General features: G+C 41.1%; 1 protein-coding gene across 10 annotated transcripts in view; it reads right to left on the bottom strand.

Moving 5' to 3' along the window:
- Positions 1 to 23431, bottom strand: part of VPS13B (vacuolar protein sorting 13 homolog B) — a 436747-nt gene that overhangs the window by 3487 nt on the left and 409829 nt on the right. For 9 of the 10 annotated variants that reach the window (XM_061373228.1, XM_061373222.1, XM_061373223.1 and 6 more), the window contains 7 exons: positions 22160 to 22278; positions 20144 to 20967; positions 15556 to 15732; positions 14476 to 14646; positions 7955 to 8131; positions 5400 to 5502; positions 4514 to 4763 (listed from right to left, as the gene is read on the bottom strand). In XM_061373228.1, the coding sequence (XP_061229212.1) occupies positions 4514 to 4763; positions 5400 to 5502; positions 7955 to 8131; positions 14476 to 14646; positions 15556 to 15732; positions 20144 to 20967; positions 22160 to 22278 (1821 nt within the window). The remainder of the gene's footprint in view (positions 1 to 4513; positions 4764 to 5399; positions 5503 to 7954; positions 8132 to 14475; positions 14647 to 15555; positions 15733 to 20143; positions 20968 to 22159; positions 22279 to 23431) is intronic. The other variant, XM_061373227.1, reaches the window with a different exon arrangement.

Here is a 23431-nt window from a genome sequence, read left to right as displayed (position 1 = left end):
AGACAGTGACAGATGTCACACCCACATCAAAACCAGCTCCTCTGTTTTTTTTTTACCGTGCCTTTGGAGATACATTTGCTGCTCAGCAAGTAGAAACACTTCTGTTTTCAATCATCACCACAAAAATGCTAAAGGAAGCAGGCTCATGAACAAGCTCAGAAGCTCAAGCTGGAGCACATGCCTAGAAAGAGTGGAAATGATGAAATAGGAAGAGGAGAGTGTGGTTTCCATGAATGACCTTAAAGGGAGGGAAAAACAGTGGAGAATGGTGTCTGAGCCATATAGAATCACAGAATAGTTTGGACTGGAAAGGATCATAAGATATCTAGTTCTAACCCCCTGCCATGGGCAGGGATGCCTCACTCTAGACCATGTCATGCAAGACTGTCCAGCCTGGCCTTGAACACTGCCAGGGGTGGAGCATTCAAAACCTCTTTGGGCAACCTGTTCAGTGCCTCACCATCTTCACAGTAAAGACATTCCTTATATCCAACCTGAACTTCCCTTGCCTAAGTTTTAACTCATTACCCCTTGTTCTATCGCTACAATCACTGATGAAGAGTCCCTCTTCACCATCCTTGTAGGCCCCCTTCATCTTCAGTCTGGTGACACAAAAAAGGTATCATCTCGGCAGTCTGTTTTACCAGTTGAAAAGAGAGTAACATGCTGAAGTCCCATCTATGTAAGTAGATTTTAAGTTATGGGGTAAATCTTGCATGTAGGCGGCTCCACCATTTTTTCTGATTTCTACTTCAGGACAGGTAAGCCCTGGGAAGTTGGGTTACAGTCCAACTTAAAGACCCAAGTTACTTATTAAAGGACTTGGAAAGGGTGCTGGTATCCCACATACCTGCACTTGTGACCCATTCTTCATTCACCCCCAGGCTATATTCCACAAATACGGCATAATTACTCAGAAGGAAATACTACTAACTGTCCTTGGATGGTTTTCCAAAGTAACTGGGACCCTACTTGCTCTCAGATGACTGCAACCGTCTGCTTCTCCAGACAGTTTCAGTTTACCTTATATTGTCAAGACAACACCACAAACTTGGAATCGTTGTTATTATACATTTTTTTCCCAACTGGGACTTAATGTTGTCACTAAGTGCCTTAGCCCACTATTCTGAACACTCTTAATAGCCAGAACATTCAGTGAATCATAACTGAATCAAGAGTTGCTTAATGCACCTGCAAGAGGAATCTTAAAGTTACCATGTGCTGTCATGCTACAGGGCCATACTTTCAGGTTAAGAACTCCCGTATTTTTCCAAAATTCCTCCCATTACAGCTTATAAACTTTCAACAATTCTAACTCTACAGTAGCTACAGCAGCTTCATGGTGCAGTTCAGATGTGTGTGGCACTGGTGGGCTGCTCTGTGCACACTGACTCTGGTTCTTTAGGGTTTTTTTCACTGCTTCAAAAACTCCTGAGGCTGGTTTTCAGCTCCAGCCATGATACCATGTAGCACTGTCATGGAAACCCTCTTGCAGATTATCACAAAGAAATTCTGGAGTATCTGAAATTTCAGGGGCCTTAATTTTTTTGTCGTCTTGACATTGTGAGCTCTACCAAGAGCAGCTGGAAGAACAGGCCTTTTGAGTTTGATATCTGTCTGGAAGCAAGCAGTGTCTCAATTACTCTGGAAGATAATCCAAGTACAATTAATGCTTCCCTTTCAATAACAATGTTGTTAGTGCCAGAGTTTTCAAGATTCCGTCCAGACTATTCTTAGCCAGATGGATTAAGTTACATATTGTGGAAGCGAACAAGCCATCAGGCAAACCTGTTGCTGAACAAGTCAAAATATGCTCTATAACATCTCTGGTGATTACAGCTGTAGAATAACTCATGTTTTGTTTCCTAATAGTTCCAAGAAACTGAGGAGAAGGAAGGGAAGAAACAGGTTTGGGCAGAGCTGAAACAAAACTTTTGGCAATTAGTTTTGTGAGCAGTAAGACAAAAAGGTGGTTTTTTATAATGTTGAAACTCAACGGTTCAATCTTTGACTAAATTAGTCAGAAAAATAGACACAATTTACATTTGGTAACATTACCTCCATTTTGCTAAACTTACCATAATATTTTGGTTGACCTGACTGGGCATTTTCCAGCTAAAAATTCTGGCCATCTTCACTAATATAACTGTGTACAGATGTGCCTGCACTTCAGCTGAGGACAGCTTCAACGCAACAGGATGGCCATCATTAATAGTTCGGGACCATGTCTGTTTAGGTGTAGCTCTCCAGCTCTGAGGCTGCTCACTGCAAGTCACAGCTTGCTGCTCCTAAGGTTCCTTTTCCTAATCATGTTCTAAGGGTTTTTAGAAGCTCTTGTTGGGAAGCTCCTGCCAGCACCAGTGCTGTACACAACACCGCAAGCACCACAGAAAGGAAGCTACTAAATAAGACATTTCCCAATCCACTGAGAAAAAAACCCACTATAATAAACTTTATATAAAAGAACATTAGTTTAAGTAATCAGTAAAACTTGATGAAGCTTTTGGAATCTCTTATTGTGTAGCTGCCTTAGCATAAAAAAATTAAAACTTCCTTATTTGCGTTACTTTCAACTCTCCTCCTTACAGCACATCTCTTTCTTTAAATTTTCACACAGATTTCAGCATCAGCGTCTGCATTCTGAAGGAATATTTTGCCAGGTCTATTTTGCAGAGCCTCACTCAGCTTTTGCTGTCTTGCCACCACTGACTTTGCACAGCTGAAACACTGGCACTCTTCACTGCTTGTGACATGTCATACATTTTCACGGCACTCCCAAGAGCCTGTGCCAGCAAAAGAGATTGTGTGATGAGGCTGGGTGGCTCAAAGCTTACAGCTCCTGGCACTGCTACACTGCTGGAGTAGGACTCCCATATTTCTACCCAGAACTTCAGAAAAAAACATGTATTTGGTCCAGGGCCTCCAAAGCAGGTCCCATTCAGTGTGTGTACTAGCATGTGTGTATGGGAATGCTGGGCTCTGCACATGTCATGTACGGTTGCACTGTGCATGTACTGGAGCCACTTGCCCAGAAGTCCTGTACATTCCCAGCTGCAGCAGCGGTGGGACTAGAATTAGGCTCCCTGTCCCTCACCTTGCCCTCTCCCTTTTGGGCAAGCAGCCCTAAACTCAGGGCAGTAGCTTACTCCTCACCCCTTGCAAAAACAGATACAAAGACAAGAGCCATCACACTAATAAAAGAAGATTGGGCTGGTGCTAAAGTTAGGGTTACAATGGGTTGAGTGCCTCAAATGCCTTAGGGAGAACAAACTATATTCCTCTTCGCTCCAGGACAGTAGCTCTGGACTGAGCAGGATAGTCTGGATTCAGTCTGACTTGTGCCTCCGGCAACCACTCACCACTCAGGGATAAAAAAAGCTGAGCTTCGCCCACCTGCATTAAAATTTAAGTAATGCCTTATGCAGCTTTGCGGTGAGAGAAGGCAACTTCAACAGCACTCTGTGAGACTGAGGTTAGTGGAAAGACAATACACGTAAATAGAGAATTCACCACTAAAAAAGGCTTTCACGAAAATATCTAATCACTGTCATGACACAGATGAATCCTTGTTGTGTTGGAATTGATGGCAAAACTCTTCAGTGACTTCAGCGAAGTTAGGATTTTACTGAAGGTGCTGAAGCCTCCCTTACTTTTTGGTACACCCCATACTTCACGGGGTTTTACATGCTTTTTTCTTGTATTTGAAACAGAGAAATTAAGTAATCTACAAACTACCTGACATAGATTTAGAAAAACAATAACTGGGATATATGTGTTTGTTTTTGAAATGATCTCTCATATGATTCCACTTGAGAATTTAACATAATAAACATTGTTTCCCGAAAGTGTAAAAATATAACATTCTTCTACCATTAAAAGAAGATAATTCATCCAAAACCTCAGTATTCAAATGGCTTAGAGATCTTTCAATATGAAGATGAAGGATTTATGCTCTTACTGGCAAACTTGATGCATCCAAACTCAGCAAAAGAACTGATCCGTTTTAAAGTTAACATTTGCAGAAGAAGGAAGATCTAAGCAAGTAAATACAGCTAGCAGCCAAGCAAGACCACCGCACTGGAAGAAGCAAGATAAGAAACATGCTGAAAGGAGCTGTTAGATGTCACAGAACAATAAAAGGAACTGTTCTCACTGTGACTCTGTAGGCACAGGCAGCCTGTAACTCGCCAAACAATAGACAGCTCATGCACATATAGTCGTGAGAACCTCTTAAGAAAAGAGGTGGTGCTTACCAAGAACCCAGACTTCCTCTACTTTATTGCTGTCACAGATATGAAATGTCATGGTCAATAAGAGGACAGAAGGGAGAAGACAAGTCCCTTTCATCCAAAGTTGACTGAAGTCAACTATGAGGTGCATTCAAGAAGCAGGGCTACTGGTTTGGCACTGAGACCTCTGGCCTCCTGACCCAAAGGTGAGTATGCCCATTGCTAAAAGCCTCATCATCGGTGTAACTTTATCTTCAAAAAACCCACCGTACTCAGGTCTTTACCTCCAATTCAGAAGGCACTCGCTGTTGTTTCAGCTGCACCTTCAGCACGTCTTTTTGCTGATCATCTTCCAGACAATCTATTTCAGTCACGGGGAATGCCTGCTGCTGCGTGTCTTCACTGATGCTGACCACAAAGAGTACCTCTGAGGTGAGCAGCAGGCAGCCTTCATGCTGCTGGCCTGATCCACTCACAATCATGACGTCTAAGGCCATATGGACCTCTGGCCTTCCCAGAGATTGCAGCATTTTCCTGCATTATCAAGGGGAGGGTGGAGGCAGGGGAGAGAAGAAGAAAAAAGTAGTCAGTGTTATGCATTGGCTCCTCCAGGACTTCTTTTGAACACTTAAGCCTGTAACTATCACCTCAAACTTTAAGCCAGGGAATATTTTTCAAATCTCCATTACTGAAAGATGTAAGACTTAAGATTTAGAGAATGAATGTGAAACTGTTACTTATCAAAACTCTTTAATCTTTCGCTGCAAAATTGGCCTACTAACTGTGCTAGGTCAGCCTATTTCCCATCCTAATAGAAAAATTACCCTGAGAAGTGGCTTACAAATTCAGCGCAGAAAATAAAGCTATCTTCACTAACAGCTGTTTCTGGAGATGTGCAGTATTTTTCTTGGGTTCAGCGCAATGATAAATAAGAACTCACTGAATGCCATTAAATAAAGATCAGCTCTGTAGTTCCAAAGCTGGAAGCAGGTCAGCAGCCCATCATTTGCAGATTGGGTTTCTATGCACTACCTTTGTGTTTAATGTTCCTAAACAAACTGCCATAACTCAGCCTTTCCTAGGGAAGCAGCCTATTAACTTGACCACAGGCCAGAACCTATTAATAAACAACGTGGATATAAAAATGAGCAAGTGTCTAAATAATTTTACCAGACATATTTGACGTGGCTATTTGGAGCCTGCTCAACACGTTGATCATCTGGATGAGAGCGCTGCTTGGGAAGCTGAGAAAGTCCAGCTCCATGCAAAATACCTGTGGTAAGAGAATGTAAGTTTTTAGTACTTATTTTCTACAGAACAGTTACGTGCTGCAGTGATGTCATCTGTTTAGAGCAGTTCATAAAATAGTGCAGATCCAAAATGACGTCACATCTTTGGAAGCTGTAGTCGAGATAATTCATTAAATATTACAACGCAAGAGTTGTGCACTTAACCCCAGTGATCTTGCATTAGCAAGAAACAAAAAAAACTCCACTGTGTGCTCTAAAAACCAGCCATACACTTGCAATCAAGAAAAACACAATGCTCCTGAGAGCCGTCATTTCAGAGTAGGATCGGACACATCACTTAGCATTTATGTAGAAAACTCAAGACCTTTGTTAACTTTCTTGCTTAATATTAAAATACTTCCATATATGTGTCACGATTGGTACAAATTAGAAGGCAAGTTTGCCTAGATACTGTATCTAAAAGTTCAGTTATTTAATCCAGGTATTAAACAGATCCGTATACATTTATGAGATCTCCCGGGGCATCTGGTTTATTGTGAATTCTTCCTAATGCCAGCAGAGAACAGAGACTACAAGCAGCAGTTACACAGGTTTCTGAACAGACTATCCGAAGCTGAACACGGTATGGTATGTATGCTTCCAGATAGCCTGAGAACTCTTAAAGATGAAGTACAGTCACCAGAAAAAATGAGTGGCTTGAAAAAAAAAATCACAAATTCAGTAGTTTTTAAAAGTTTCACAAGGCAGACAGGCAGTAGGTTACGCAGCGAGCACTGCAGTGAGACAGCTCAGTGCGAAGTTACTCGTTTAAGAAAAACATTTTCTTTTGTCTAATTAAGCATTCCATGGAAGCAAAAGGCATTTTTGCATAAGGGTGTCAATAACTCAGATTCCTTTTTACACAATGGATAATAATTTAAACAAAACATCAGCACTGAAAAAAAAAACCCCTTTAATTTTTAGCACAGATGTTGATGGTAGTACTTAAAAGCAGCATCCCAGTTGTAACAGTTGGCTTACCGAGGTTCTCAGCATTATGTGCGTGAAAATGTTATTTACAGATGGAGGAAGAGAGAACATGTGTTTATTTCTGTGTGGTCCCCCACCCCTCGGTCTCCCCCAAGAGGCACGGTCCCATTTCCAATCCAGTTGTGGGTAAGAGTTACTTGAACTCTGTGTGTTTCCCTCTCACGCACCATCAGCTATTATTGATACAGTTTTTATGTTTTTTCCTGGCTAACTCTTTTTGTCACATGCTCATGGAAAACATGATGTCTTGTATATCGTATCTGCCATGAAAGTGACCTTCTACCGTTACAAGTTTCTTGATAAAGACTACAGCAGAAGTAAACCTAGAAAGAATAACGCTGAAGGCAGCAAAACTAACACACAGCCGGCAACAGACTGAAGTTTCTGATTTTACTGATACGGGTTTTACACCTATGGGATGCATAATTCAGGAGAACGGTTATTATTTACATTCCTCAAATAAGATAAATTTAACTTGAAAGAATTGTAATAATTGTTTCATTATTTCTTTAAGTAGGTTGCTTCAAGGAATGAGTTCTGCATGTGATGGGAAGCATGGAAACAATATCCTGAACTTAAGCCCTGGGAGAGATACTCATACACTAATCAACATCACAAACATAAATACTGCTAGCAATTAAAGACTTAAATCTTTAAGATTTATCCTGTGTAATTAGTGAAGCAAAATTATTGACGCATTGTTCTTATATCAACAGGTCACCCTCCTTTTCTTTCCTGACACCCCCGCTGCCTTTTAAACATCCAGACCAACAGCTTTGATTTATGGATACTGGAAATAAATAAATTAGTGCATTTTCATATTTTTATCTTTTAGTTTTTGATCATTCAGAAGTATTCACATCACTTTGAAAGGATTCATCACTGCTGTCACAAAGTGCTCAGCCTAGCTGGAAAACCCACCTCTGGTTATTAAAAGGTTACTCATGTCTCCAAAACCAGGACTCTCTTCTCACAAGTCTGCAATTTAAAAGGGATGCTCCCACTACATGACTCACTTCTTTCTCCCAGGAACATAACTCTCTCTTTGCGTAGAGATAGCACAACTCTTTCCTTGCTATAACAAAGCAATCTCAAAATAACACTCTAATTGGGTGTAGTGTTGCTCTAATACTTTTATGTCAAAAGCTCTTTTGTAAGCACATATGTTTCTGTAACTAATTCTACTGTATTCCAAGAATTACTTCATGCTTTCTGCATTCTGTGTTGCTGTGGCTGTACAACGCTGATCAGTAACACAACAGAGAAGCAGAACAGGATGGCTTTTAAGGAAACCAGCACAACATTTATAGCTATTCAGCACTGGCATTTTTAACCTTTCTCTAAGTAAGCCACACAGCTACTGAGCCAGGTGAGAAAGACACAGCAGGTTGTGCCTGAAAAGCATTTTAGAATTCAAATGGAGATGATGGAAATAGAGAAACTCACCATAACCTGTCTGGGAGACGAGCTCAGCTGCTCCCCCGATGGGCTTTGTGAAGACCCCCATGATTCCTTTCCCCACACCCGAGATGACCCCTCTGGCTTTATGCCCAGCTGAAGCTTGGGCCTCAGATACTCGCTGAAAATTCTGCATCGGCTGATCCACAATCCCAGCAATTGCACCTGAAAAAAACAAGAGTCCCAGCAATTAGTGAAGATTAATACCCCAGAATAAGAGGAAATCTTCCTGCTGGACGTGAATGTTGCTTGGATTACAGACTGTACCCCACCCTTCTTATTACAGCTATTTAGCATGCAACCAATTAGCTAAACACAACCTTAGCTGCAGTTTAAGATAAGTCTCAGATTCCTCTTTTTTTTATAAACACATTTTACTTTTCAAACATTCAGATCACTGAACCTGACAGTGTGTTTTCATCTCCCAAGTACTTTCGCTAAATCCTTTTGCTGAGTTAGTTTAATTTAGCTCATTTGGTGTAGCAATTCTGAAAATGCTGGGCTTGAAATAAAGTCCACCAGTTTTAGAAGACCGGAGCTGCTATGGAAATGAGATTTTCACGTAAGCCTCAGATTGACTTCATGAGAATAAAAACTGCCTGTATTCAATACATCATTTTTATATCCTCTTCCACTGCCAGAAATGTTCATAAGCTAATGCAACTTTTGATATATTACTAAGATTTGCAGAATTAGACTTTGAGACTTTTTGTTACCATTTTGTGAAAACGATCATATTTTACTTTAACGTGTATGGGTCAAACTTTTACAAGTGACACAGTGACCTTCCCAGCTTTTAGTATCAACAGAGAACTCTAGCTCAAATCTTCCTAAATGTAAAAAGGTATGTGAGGTGGTACATTTCTTTGATCTTGAGTTTACGCGAGCCACTTAACCACAGACATGTCTCTAGTTATTGCAATTTTGATAGATAAGCTATTTCGAAATTGCTAAGAGTACAGGGATTGGACAAAGTGACATCAGTTAGGAAACAGTGTGCCTGATCCGAGGTTCTCTGCTCAGTGAAAATCAAGTTTGCAGGCTCCTTGGTAGCTTCAGCTGCAAATATCAAGATAAAACAACTATTTAAGAAGTTAAGATTCGGCTTTGTATGTGGAAGCAAATCCAGGCATAATTCCACAGATTCGGACAACCACAGCTGAGGTATTTGGCCCCATGTGTTTACCAGTGTGAAATGCACTACTCAGCTAGCTGCTAACCAGTTTTCAGATGGTTTTAGTTACTGTTACTGGATAAATGGAGAAGTTGCTGACTTTGAACAACAAGAACTAATATACTTGGACAGTGGTATCCTGTCCAAACAAAAAAAAAAGAGACAAGGATGAGAAGCAGTACACATTCCCCTAAATCCTTGTCCCTGAGATACTATCTATCAGCAATTCAAGAAACTTGTATTCCCTATAAATGCCTTCCTCTCCTCTTAAGAGAGCTTGCTTCCAACTTCTACATGTATATCCTTTACTGATAAATGTACAGTATTTCCCAAGAAAATGCTGGTCTATTTTTAACGTGACACCCAGCTTTTACTGAGCTCCCTCACTGAAGCTGAGCGTGCAGCTGAACACTCACCCTCTGCACCACAAAGGCTGTGAAGCTTCCTCAATGCCATGCCATGGAAACGATACAATTTTCAATTCAGTTCTGTTTCATTAGTACTCACCAGCTGCTCCTGCTGCTTGGCTAAAATAATACCCCAACACGGCACTACACAATTGGGATTGTTCATCCAGTCTTTTCTTTTATACAATTGTGATGCATTTGAAGACATAAAACAATACTTGGTGTTCTGCTAAGTTACAGTATTATGTTACCCTGTGACCTCCGTCACCCTATCTATTGAGGTCATCCACAGCATCTGCACTTTCAGAACAGAAGTTATTGCCTTATTAAATGTAATCCACCTAAGTCCTAGCACTAGTAAATTATTTACTGCGATACACTTGAGCAATGTTATAAGGTAATAATAAATAAGAGCCTACTCCAAAGGACCTGCGGTATGCTCCAGGCACTTCTCAGCTGGAATTAGGCCCAGAGGACAAGGAAACAGAATGGAAACTACTGTGACTGTGTTATATAACGTTATTTATATAGTATCCCAAATAATATATAGCTTAATTAACCAGTTGTTTAGTACTTCCACACTTTCTGTTATTCTGCCATTTTATGCATGCTCTGAACTTGCCTGTGAAGCCATTGCCCTTTTGTACCTGAAATCCTATTGCAAGTTGTCTTTCTACCTGCAAAAAATACAACCAATGATGTTCTCTTCTCTCTCTGCTCACCCTTTTTAATCTCTTATCTTGAACTGCAAATCAATGACAACTCATTCATGTACTGTTGTCATGCCCACAAATCATATAATAAACTATAGCTTTACTCTTTCATTCAAGAGTGACTGGCTCTACCATCCTTGCATTGGAGGCCAGATCTGCGTAGCTCCCTTCCTGGGTGCATCATGTGTGGGCAACGGAAAGAAAAAAACACAAAAAGGTCAAAGGCTGAGCAACCTCAAAACCCGACAGCAAAGGGAAAATGATGACACACATGTGAGGTTCCCTGCATCTCCTAGTACCAGGAACTGTGCGAAGCAGATGTTCCCTGGGTCCATGTGGCTTCTTTCTTGTGAACATAAAGTTAGTGGTAGCAGGACCACGCTGGATGGGCTTACCACAGCAGGTCTCTCCTCCAAGATTTCAGTAGGGTATCAAGGAAGCACAGTCCGAAGACAGCTATGGTGTCCTACTTCTGTCCCTGTCTGTTCTCTGTAATGTCTTTTGCCCTTTGTTATTTTTTAAATGAAACCATTCTCTATTTTTGTTTTCATTCCTACCCTAGGCATTTAATTTTATATGCATGTCCACATATGTACACACAGCTTATGTATGTATAAAGAAAATCTCAATAAAATTAAACACCAAAGCAACAAAACAAAAACATATTCTTCCATTACCGGACAAAGAAGTTCCAATAACACCGTAACATCTGCTAAACACCAGATGGAGTGCAATCAGGTTAATACATGTTGCTCAGTAAGCATAAAAAGATACTTTGATAACGACAAAATTCAGATAGTTCAGAATATATCACTGTATTACTTCAAGGAGAATTTGATTATGGGCAGCAACTGGTTTGCACGCAGACTGACAGTCTTTGGTAAATGTAGCGCGGCTTTCAGAGCTCGGCAAAGCTCGGGTTGCTTGTGACAAACTCTTTCAGACCAAGAATTAGTTGGGAAAAATCCCCCACCAGCAGAAACCTTCCATGCGTTGCCATGAGGCTGGAAGGTAGCCAAGCTGAAACCATTTTGCTTCCTTTTCTCTGTTGTCCTTCAGGATTGCCACAAGCATTTCACGCTGAAAACACAGCTAAAGCCCAGTCTACTGAAATCCAGGCCATACCTTCTCTAGCAGCACAGTTGCACTGTCAGTCGCTATTACTATCAGTTCACTTTCCCCAAAAGCAAGCTGGAGTACTTGAAATGTTGAGCACTTTTGCCATTGTGAGAAATGGCTTTTCTAATAGTTGTCAGCTTTTTGATTACTCTGAAATGCTCAACTTCCTAAAGGGAGCTACTTCAATATGATATTTTTCACTAGGACCAATAGTTGAAAATAAAGCTTATAGTTTCCACCTCTTCTTTTATACAGTTATAAATTATTATTTTAAAGCCTGAACCCAGCATGCAAAATGCAAAACCCACCTCCTTGGTGGGGAGTGCCAATGAACTAAATATTTTACATACAATTCCACTGCATTTTTGTCTAATCATATGAAAGAAAAAACACACCTATCCCAAAGCTTTTGCTTATTTTCATGCATAAACATTACTAAAGTGATCCAGAAGTCTCCCTCAAACCAGAAAAGAAGACGACAACCAGCCAAAGATAACAATCAAATCAAACAACACCCTGACAGTGCTTGAGTCATTTAAAATGAGACAGGACAAAGCACTTAAGAATGTACCACAGGGAACAACTTGCACTGAGGAGGAGACAAGAGTACATGATTTTGGCCCGCATTCAGCAAAGCACTTAAGCATGTGCTTAAGTGAATCTAGGCCACCATGAGCCAGATTTTCAGAAAAATCAGAAAAGCAACACTTTCTTCTGCACAGATACCACAACGTATCGGTGAACCGAGGGCTCTTACACGCCCGTGCCTAGGCACGAAATCTGCATTTGCAGTTCTTAAAGCTGCTTGCCAGAGTCAGATGGCTTTTACAAACATGACAGTCCTGTGACTATCCCAGACATCTTTTTCACGTCTCAATTATTGCCATTAGAAAGTCATAGAAATTGTGGCTTCCAAAGGTCTTGCTCCCTGCGTTCCTGTGCTCATTTGAACTCTTCATGATTGTGAAGGAAGATAAGACAGCAGTTTCATTTTGTTATGTATGAAGAACATGGAAGTATTTTTAGAGTAAGCATCTTCATGTTACTCTGAACATGCTGGTAAAAGAAAGCAGCACGATGATGACTCCCCTTCAACTATGACTGGTTTTGGGGGGAAAGCCACAATATTCTTTAAACTACATGATCAGGACAGAAACAGCTTTCTGATGTGTTTGCAAGAACTGAAATGCAGGTCTAGTCATAATTTAGGTCTCAACACAATTTACACGAACGCTGCTGTGCACACAAAGAAAACACGCCTTTTAAAAATCCAGTTTAAATAATTATGCCTGATACAAATTCAGTGGAATATTTCCAGTTATTCCCTTAGTGAGAGGTCCCACACCTGTCAAGTCCAGCTACACAGTATCGGTAGCTGTTTATCTGGGTGCTTCATTGCCTCCACTGCTAAGAACAGAGGAATTTAGCAGGCAAGAATCTTGTAATGGCAGGAGTAAGAACAAGATTCTAGCTTGCAGAGGAGCACTGTCTTAAGTGCTACCATGAAGTTCTAAGCTTCTAACATGAAGTCTGATTTTCCAGGAACTCAGGGACACTGAAATTCTAAGGGTTTTTTTCTGCTTTTGTTTTTAACTCAGGCATGCTCCAGCGGCAACGGAAGCCTTATGCGCAGGGAGGCACAGGCGCGGTGTATTTGTGCAAGCATGGTACGCGTTCCCCGCTCTTCTGAACAGCAGGAACTTTGCTTTGCTGCAGCCAAAAGCGACCAGTTTTGCTCTGCAGGCTGTACAGCTGATGCTTTTAGTTCTGAAGAGCTCTGGTGTGTCATTGAAGGGGACAACCACCACGTTAACTCTCTGTTTTATTAACGACTGAGCCAAGATCACCAAAGCATTTCATCAGCAGATATACACCAGGCTGACACAGTGCTTCTAAAAGTATAGTCTTTCCTCCAGCTACTCAACCTGACTGCCCTTAGCCCAATAAAACAAGAAGGAAAAATAAAACCTTCTCCAAAGTGCCTTTGATTTGCAACACCAGGAACAGCTTACTAGTGGGAAAGTAGCTACTAATATATGAAATTTCTCCTTCATACACAGTTCTCCCAGGACACTTGCTTGCAGCTTTTACAGGCATTATCAAATGACAGTGCTTCACATCATCTAACGTTATTGCTCAAAATAATTTCCAGTAACTTTACCCAAACTTGTAACATTTTTACCACTTCCTCTTCAGGGCTTTCAGGGTTGCGGTTGCAAATTTAGGAGTTGTGTACACTAGTGAAGATTAGGAAAGACGACAAATCCTTTCAAGCTTCAGCTCTCCTAACCTTTTGCACTGTACTGCTTTTGGTCACTTTGATCTCGAAGGGATTCATACTCTTTAATACGTACTGAGGAACTCTGCCAAACAACACAGTTCTGCATTCCTCTGCTGTGTGACAAGTAGAAGGAACCTAGAAAATACAGCCCCTTACTGCAAAACTTCCCAGAGATCTTTTTCCAATGTGGGTTAGTTTTTGAATTTTTAGGTATTATTTTGAAAAGGCCAGAGTAATCTTCACTTCTAACTAACCAAACCCCTTGGCTGCTCAGCAAATACAATTACACTGAATTAGGATAATCTAGGTCTTTTTGTAAAAGCAGAATTCCTCATCAAAGCTTACTTAACATCTGCACTAAGTTCAAGTGGTTTTCAAACAAAACCAAATATCCCCAATATCTACAGTGCAGCAAAACCAAGCAGGTTTGGAAGGCATTCCTGTAACTCACTGGAAAGTAAACATCAGCACGATGACGTCTTTGTGCTTAGTTACAAGTCACCCTGCCCTGTGCAGAATTATTCACTTCTTCTCAGAGGTGCATTGTGTACCAATGAAAATATTTCACTAATAGAGTGCAAACTCGCTCTATTTATCTCTGCAATTATTTTATCAGGAAAAAACATACACAAAATTCACTATATAGAATTCACTTGATAAAAAGAAACAGTATCTCATATACATACCATGAGGCTATTTCACAAGAAAATACCAAAATAAACAGAATTTGCAAGTATAACTCACATGTTGAAAAGGCTGGTGAGCAGATCAGAAAACAGTATCATCACTCAACTTGATATTTAATAGTACATTACCTAGAAGGCTAATGCCTAAACGAGAGAGCCCCTGTCTCAGTCCTTCTCCCAGGCTCTCTGGAAGCTGCCTTCTCCATTCTTCTTGTCTGTTGTAATGCTCCTCATCCAGTGACAGCCTATCCATATTCCGAGCAAGACTTGTTGCCAGATTGGTAATTGACGTCAGTGTACCTAAATACATGGAGATACACATTTGGGTCTGGATCAAAATGATTTAATTTAAAACACGGAGGCGTTCTATGCCTCACTGCAATACTCAGCTTATGAGAACAGCAAGTCAGCTGAGAAGTCACCCATGTGTAACTTGCTTTACTATTTGTTAAGCATCACCACACTGCTTCTACGGTCTACGTCACGCCTTTTACATTAGCCTGTACCAGGTTTGCCTGTCCGGTGGGAACAGCAGCTCACCCAAACATCACTTCCCAGCTCCCAAACTTCTGTAGGGCTGACCCAAACGGAGGGGGGTGTGTGTGCGAAGGAAAGGTAAACAACCGTTTACAGGAGGAGCCAGGGAGGACGTGTCCTGAGGGAGCCCCCCAGGAGGAGCAGCAAGGTCCCGCTGGGGTCTCTGCAGGCGGCAGAGCCACGCGATGGCACTGTTTGTACAGACTTTGCAACACAAAAGCTGCTCCTGCTCTCCGGCCAGCCCAGCCCTGCTGTCAAAACCCATCCACGCACTTACACAGCTATGACAACTGTATCTACTCTCTCTTTTTTTTAAAGGAATAATAAATATGATGAGGCGACAGAGTGTAGAATTTCTGATGGTTAGCAGAAGTACAGAACACCTTTCATACTTCTGCAGTTATCACATGAAATACCGGCTGAGCCAATCTCCATTTCCCACTGGGAGGTTTAAAATTCTGAAGTTTCTGAAATGTTCTTGCGCGCTGTAGTTAAGCGGTGATCTGTTTAATACATACGATGTTATATGTGAGCTTTGTTACCCTCCCAGCAGCTCGCTGCAGCCTAGCAAGCCAAACAAAGCTGCAAGCAATATTGTTTAAAACTTTAACACATCCTTTAACAACGCCTGACAACAAAGCAGTAGTTGGAGCAACAAAGTGAAAGCTCTACCTTTGGAAATGTGTTTTACAAATGAGGTCATTCCTCTGGAAACTCCACTGACAAATGCTCCCGGGCCTCTGGTCAGCCCTTCATAAGGGAGCCTAAAGAAATCGGCTATGCCATTCCCTATGCTTCTCACCAGGCTAGCCGGGCTCCCAAGAATTTCCAACGATCCGACAACCCAGCCTGCATGGAAAAACAAGACATATGTTACGGCTGCAAAACCTGCAGGAGCAGCAGTTGTGAAAAGGTTATTCCTTAATTATCTTTTTCACACCAGTATTCATCGCATTCTGACCTTCCTTTGAGCAAAACACAGGAAATAACTCATCCACTATGAATTCAGAAATTGCAATCTTTCATACTTCGTAAATCAAAGAAATCCTTTTGGCAAACTCACAAATAGCTTTAGAATGACTTCCTTCCAGGAGCTTCCCGTATTCCTGCTAAAAGTGTGATAGGGAAGCGGATGTTAGAGCCTCACAGCTACGGAGGGATGGGACTGCAAGTTCAGAGCTACAGGTCAGTTTTAGACGCTATAAGGCAGCCTGGTGATCTCACATCCTTATGTGATAGAATAGTGACAGGGAGTTTACACTGATACAATGTACTGCTTTAGGGGAGTGTGCAGGTCAATTGCTTGATGGAGTGTTAGGAAAGGGGATGCAGATTTTTGACAAGTGTTTAAGAAGTTATTTTAAATCCACCCCAGCCCTTCTAAGCTGATCATTTTCCTTCAGAGTGCAGTGAAAGCCAGACAAACGTCTTTTGCTCAGTACAGTTGTGTAAACAGCAATGACATCTACATGCTGATTAGGTTACTCATAGGGGAGTATTCCTTATGCATATCCCAGGAGAGCTATCTGCAGATCTGGTTTCCTATATAAATGCAGGGTTGCCAGCAGCTTGCTGGATGGCCAAGCATGCAGCAATCTGTTGCTGGAAAGCTGTTTGCAGGTCTTGTCTTTCTCAGGCTGGTTGGCAGCAGATTTATTAGGGAAATAGTGCTGCATAACTTTCAGCCCTGAGAGAACGATTCAGAAATGGCAATAAACCTTAAATGGGAACTGCCTGGTCTTTGAGTCCTGGTACCATGAATTCCAGCTGGCACTGTGAGAATGACACTGGGTGTGACAGGGCTGGGACACTGAAAGATGGACAGACTGTCCTCCTGCTCTCCCGCTGAGGGCCCTTGATCTGCGCTGCCCTCCTCATTCCCATCTCACCACTGCAAACTCCTGCTATCCAGATGCTTTTCTTGTTTTCTGTTAGCCCCTCCCAGTCACTCCTGTGGAAGGCTGAATCATGAAACTGAACAGAAGAGAAAATGTTACTCATATGCAATGAATTAATCTCATACTATCATTCTAAGCTCCTGGAAAAGCTATTATTCTTGTTGAATCTGTCCCACATTTCAGCCCTGGCAGCTTGAGAACTCCAGTATCCGTAGCATAAAAAGCGGGAACCACAGTAGACATAAGGGAGAGGGTAGGATGGACTATGAGAACAAAAACCAAGTACTACTGGCAATGCAACAAGGAAGGCAGCAACAAGCACTGTGGCCCCGCAGTGCCTACCCTGGAGAGGAGCATCCCCTGGCAGTCCCTCCCTGCTGGAACACGGGAAGCCAGTGCTCAGGCTGGGCCTGTACTCCCTCCCTGTAGGATTTTTAATAAATTATCCGTGCCACTGTGTGAAGTGCTGAAAAGCTGGAGGGCTGGGGAGGTGTGTGCAGATGGAAGAGAGGTTCTTTCTGCTTGCTCAGATCAATAACGGTACAATAATCCCTTACAGCCTTCGTTGCTTGTTTGGTTTTTTTTTCTCTCTAAATATTCTCGTCATTCATTGTCCTGAGGTGGTGGTGCAATGGAAAGCGGCTGAATGTCACCATGGCTTAGTTAGTGCCTTGCTGCCCTCCAAGTCCCCCAGCAGACACTGCCAGGCTGGAACATGGGAGACTCCAACTCCATTCACCTGTTCGACCAGCTAGTGTGTTCAGGAACGAAAACCACATTAAATGCATGAATGAAACCAGGTAAACACAAAGCTGAGGGGTTGCCTGGTATCCTGGGGGTGAGCTGTGACAGTCTGGCCCTGGCTGGTAGGCTGTCAGTTTTGGGAAGCTCTGGAAGGAGCATGCTCTCCTCTGGAGAGCACATGGGAGGAACGTGCAACCTGCAGCAAGTGTGGCCCTCCTTGGCCAATACTCAGAGCAAACCAAATGGCTCCTCACTGCCAGCATGGACCACCCAATCCAAGGAAGAAGGTGTGGGAGTAAGTAAGGAATAGGAGAGTGATGAATCAGGAAGAGCCCCTCCATTCAGAAGCTCTGTGCTGCATTATACTTTGCAGAAATATAGTATCATGTCAGGTTACCATTTCCCAAAGTACGCTTAGTAATTATGCCCACTAGTATGACTATATTAGCAGGGCGCCACTGCAGTTTCTTTATAGGCAACTATAGAGTTAGATCTGGCTGATACCAGTGATCTTTTTAAATAGAATTTTATTAACTTTTAAATAGAAGGGAACTTGGTCAGAAAAGGATGGGAGATTTCCACTGCAAGCTTTGCTAATTTGAGACAAGCAATGCTCATCAGCATATCTGAGGAAAGCTCTCCAGCCCTACTCACGGCTTACAAGACATATATTCTAGCCACTCCTTTGCAACATATGGGGGCAGCATGACACACCCCTTTTAGCAAGCTTGTGGGGTCAATCCTGCCCTCTCCCATAGGCAGCATTGATCCTTCACACAGCTAAGGGCAAAATGAGACTATAACCTGTTTGGAGCATAAGGCATAGCTGTTTGGGAATGCCATTTGTGCAGATGTTACAATGATTTATGCATTGGACAGTGGTTAGCAGAAGGGGGTCAAACAACCCATCATTTTGCAGATTAACGTGGCTAAAATGCAGGAGAGCAAGGTCCTTTTTCCACAAGAGACCAATGCAAGGAGTGTAACTCACCTGATGGTGAGGGAAGGTCTCAGGGTTTACAGACCATATAAGGTTTTTGCTCAATTTTTTTCCCTCCTTTTTAATTTTGTTGACACAGCTTTCTGGTGTCGCAAACTCTTCAAAATACAGCATCTTCTTTGCCCAAGCACACATTAATCAATATAATTCACCATTTTAATAATGGTAACCCCTTTCAAAAAATACATTTTCGTTTCAGTGCTTTGAGTGTGGTTTGAGCAGTGACTAAATATATGCTTATGTATTTTCCTGAAAAGAAGTTCCACTGAAGCAAACCTTACTTCGTAATATTTAAACCTGTTTGCTTCCATCTACATCATGAGCCCAGAGCAAATGGTGGCCTTTGCACTGCACCCTGCAAGGGTAGCAGAGGAGGTAAGCCCAAGACTAGGCTCAGGAATCCCTAACTCTCATATATGCCTCACCTGGGATGTTGCAGATGAAAAGCCAGTATAACCCCAATTTCCTGTTGCAGTCTATCACCACTTGTATCACCACTCCTAGGCAGTTGTGGGGAGAAACATTCACATTGGGCCATAGTTTCACTCTTAATTAGCAAGAAACTACACCTCCCCTTTTGTACTATGGAATTTGACTGTAAAACAGATCCAAATAAGTAGTAAAAAGAAAAACCTGCACATTTTTGGAAGCAAAATAATGCAAGAAACTAGTGAAGCAGTGCACACTGTTCTGGTGCAAAACTGTGAGAAAGACCAGATCAACATTTCACTATTTCTGTTTATAAATACCTGAAATGCATGTGTACAATTTGGAAATTGTGCACAGAAATCAGGTCACAGCTATGCTTCCAGCACATCAGGATTCCAGAAAATCTGACCATTGGTATTGCAGGAAAATAAATCCCATGTTTCAGTGCAGATTACATTACTTACATGTGAACATGGAGAAGCCTTCTCCTGTCTCAGGTAAAAATTCTGTTCCAGACTAAGACATGTCGGAGACCAAATTTCATAATTTGTAAATTAGTATTTATGGGAAACACAATGCACCTGCTAACCTAATAGAGTAACTGCTCACTATTGATCCTATATGGGAAAAAGTTAGTAACAGCAAACTTCATAGTTCTTGGATCAAAGGACAACAAACATCTGTGTGCCAGTTTAGCATGAAGGCTGTATGAAGAAAGACAGAGTCCTAATCATAAACTGCAACCAAAAGGAGTTTTAACAACAAAAAAACATCCAAGGCTATAATTTACTTCTGAATGCAGAGCAACATGCTGAATAATTTGATTAAATGTAGTTTTGGGAGTTTATGTGAGGAATGTGGGTTGATTCTGACTAGTGCTATAATACAAAATGACAAAACCTAAGCCTGCTAGAATACAATTTTATGCTGTGTTCAGGGTTTTGTAAAGCTTTCAGGTGGCTGGCTAATGTTTAGCACAACCTCACAAACCTTCACTGGTGTCTGCTCAGCCATTTTATTTCCCTTCTGTTGTATGGCAGAACATGAAAGGTGTCTGAAAATATCATTATCAAAGAGTGTCTGAGGAAAACAATAATGTATGGTTAACGTCGAGGTTATTCAGCTTGAGAGACAGCCACAGAATCCTGGTACCTAATAAAAATGTTATGTGTTAAGGAGAAGTACTGACCTGCTCGGAAAAGTGCTCCAGCAGCATAATGCATGGCCAAGGCATGGACAAGTTGCCTGGCAGTGGTGAAGATGGGTCCTCGCTCAAACACAGAGAAAGAGAGAGGGGTGTGATCTGAGGCTATATACAGTTTCAGTGAAGCATGAATACTGACAAGGAGATTAACAGGTTGTATTGTTAATTTTGTTAGCTTCACTGGCTTGACCAAAGCTCTTGCATGCTCTCTCACTTGTTCAGGCAGCATCAGGGTAGTATCTGAAGTACACATCGATAGAAAAGCGGTTTTGTTTTCTGGAAGATATGTATCAAACAAAGTCTTGATGTAGTAAACAAAGGTGTCTTCCACATACAGCCTAGCTGGTTTGAGCTCAAAGCTGAGGTCATTTATGTGAAACATGAAATTCTCTTCTTCAGAAAATGCGATGCAGAGTTTTATAAAACAGTTTTCCTTATAGCTTTCCAAATCTTTGTTACAAACAGTGAGGCTGCTCACTCTGGACCACTGCACAGTCTCATTTTTCTCTCCTTGGCACAGCAGGACTGCAAAATGGAAATTGGATTTGCTGTACAACTGATTGTCTAGTTGCAAGTCTTCACAATACACTTGGAGACTATGAAACTGTGGGAGGCCTTCCATGGCGTCCCACTGGGACTCCTGTGATAGGGGTCTCAGGTAGCTGGTGGCTGGAGCCATGTGGAGGAAAACGTGGTCTGCTGTGAGACGCAAAAGTTCAGATGACACTTTGTGGTTTGTAATATCGTCAAATGCAGCAAGACTTAACTGACCAATGAACATTTTCAGTGATAGGGTCTGCTCTTGACTTCTAGGAAGGAAAAGCAGTTTTGTTACTTCATGTACTTTGAGTTCACCCAGCATCCTACTTTCTAGAAAGCTGTCAGAAGAGATGCTCTCTATAATACACAGGAAACTCATTGTGCAAGTCCCGTTACTCTTAATGGGATCTGTCAGCTTCAGCCACCACTGTGGATAACACCCAGGAGGTCTTCTAAGAAATGGGATATTTCCATCTATCCTCTTTCTTTCTTATCAGTCAAGAGGATAGTTTGGACAGGAACATCTTTATATAAACAGTAATTTCCTATTTTATTTTTTTTAGCAATAGAGCTAGATGTTAAAGAAGACAATATTACAATTTTCTGATAATTCACATACAGCCTCAGATGTTACAGTATTTTCTGAGAGACACTACTGAAGGTTACTATTATGGATAATTCATTTCACACCACATACAATGAGTGCCCTCCAAGAAAGCCACCACAGCACTGAGAGCCTCCCTCATGCAATGTTAACTGCCCATTGCCAAGTTTAACTAGCAAGTGGGCTATCATGTACCGCTGATGACCAGTTTCTTGGGGATTAATACTTAATTACTGTGCAAATAAAAACAGTACAACAAATTCCACTCTAATTGTAACAGCATTGCTGGAGGCCAGGCTTTTTGCATCTTAGAAAGAGGTAGTGTTACAATTGCACTTGAATGGAGCTGAAGTTGCAGCGTGTTATGGAAGTGGGGAAGTCTTCTAAGAAGAGTGTTATAATCAAGTACAGTTATTTACTGACTGTAAGACTATTTCTACAGCCCTTGCACTTCGAATTTCCTGCCAATTTTAGTGGGAGCTTGTACAATTACAGATGGCAGGACCTGGCTAAACACATTTTATACTGAAGAACACACAAAATTAATTCTGAAGGGAAAATCTGTGCTTTTTGTTGGGTTGCTTTTTTTTTTTTTTAATGAACAACACAGGACTTCTTTTTGTACCAGGCATCCAGTGTTTACCCTAAAGTGACATGACTTTGGTGTTAGATTGTCCTTTTTTAACTGCGACATACAAAGCATAACATCTGGTCTAAACATATGCCACAGAGCATGCAGCAGTATTAAACAAAACAAACAGTTAAGCCAAAGTTTGTTAGTTAACACTTAGAAAGCGGACTGACCAGTCAGCACTTTTGGCAATGCTTTTTCATCACCTTTTACGTGCTTTATGTACCTGTTGAGGTTGATCTCGACAGGTCCTGCTCTTCCTTCTGGGGCCAAGGTTATGACTATTGTTCCACACTGATGGGCAATGTCCACATAAACATAGCCAAAGCCAGTTAAGAACACAATCTAGAGAAGAGAGTTAGAAACATATGGAATGCCACTGAAATTACTATTTTTAATGTCAGAATAAGAATTAATCCTATTAGCGTTTTCTGGTTGAGATTTCTTACCCAAATCATGACACTTCAGGAAAAACAGAAACAGATCTCAATACTTTAGAAAATAGCAGCTCTGATACCTTAAGTATTTCAGTTGTACAGCAAGATGAAATTTTTACCTTAATCTTTAACTGCATAACTGAATATATTTTAATAAGAAACTTCTCCAGAAATAAGCAGGATGTGGTGGAGAGGGAAGAAGTTATATGAGAATAAATAGGAAATTTTAATTTGAGATTTTAGATGAAGAAGAAAGGCACATTCCTAAAGCTCTGCACAATAACACCTCCTCTGGAAAACCAACCCTAAATTAACATTATGTTGCTATGCCCTAGGTAGAGCTGGTTAGATGAGTGGCTGATAGCATGATGCTTAACACATGAAGATTAAAAATTAAAGTAACGTTCTGGATTCATGAAGACTTGTTTAACAACACTGAACACATTCTTAAACAATCTAACCTGCTTTTGAGAGACAACATTCAAAAACAAGGTGTTACCACAAAGAAATGGCAAAAGTATTAGAAAGCATAAAACATTTAAAAAGGCAGGAAAATGGGAACTTGACAACAGGTTTGTGTCTTGCTTACAGATGAGCAAACTTTCATTCTGAATAAGCTGTCCTTAGGAATAAATATTCTACTTAAAGAAATAACATATTGTTTTTGTAGCTTAATTCTACAATAGTTCTGAGCAAGTTTTGTGTTCTTCCACAATAGAGAAGACAGGTATTTTCAGGCTTGGGAAAGTCACAGCAGTCTTTGTTAGAGCAAACTAACTTCCATTTTGTAAGGCTACTATCAACACAATTGTTTACAAGATTGCAAGGACAGAAGATATAATTTAAAGGAATACAAACTCAAGAGATAACATAAAGATAATGGGCTAGCATAGGTAAAATAAACAGTTGTTTGCTTTGAAGAATCTTTACTGCTGATAACAAGTCACCAGAAGGAAAGCACTTGGATCAGCACTTAGATTCTCCTTACACTACATATAACAACCTTGTAGAGATAATTAAATCATTTATCAAATTATGTCTTATTCTTCTGAGAATTACTA

Source organism: Neopsephotus bourkii, unplaced genomic scaffold (assembly GCF_033783945.1).
Source record: "Neopsephotus bourkii isolate Nb327-2 ecotype Australia unplaced genomic scaffold, CSIRO-AGI_Nbou_v1 NB_1630, whole genome shotgun sequence".
Taxonomy (NCBI): Eukaryota; Metazoa; Chordata; class Aves; order Psittaciformes; family Psittacidae; genus Neopsephotus; species Neopsephotus bourkii.
Note: the sequence above shows the minus strand (reverse complement) of the source record. Positions and strands in the feature narration are given on the sequence as shown.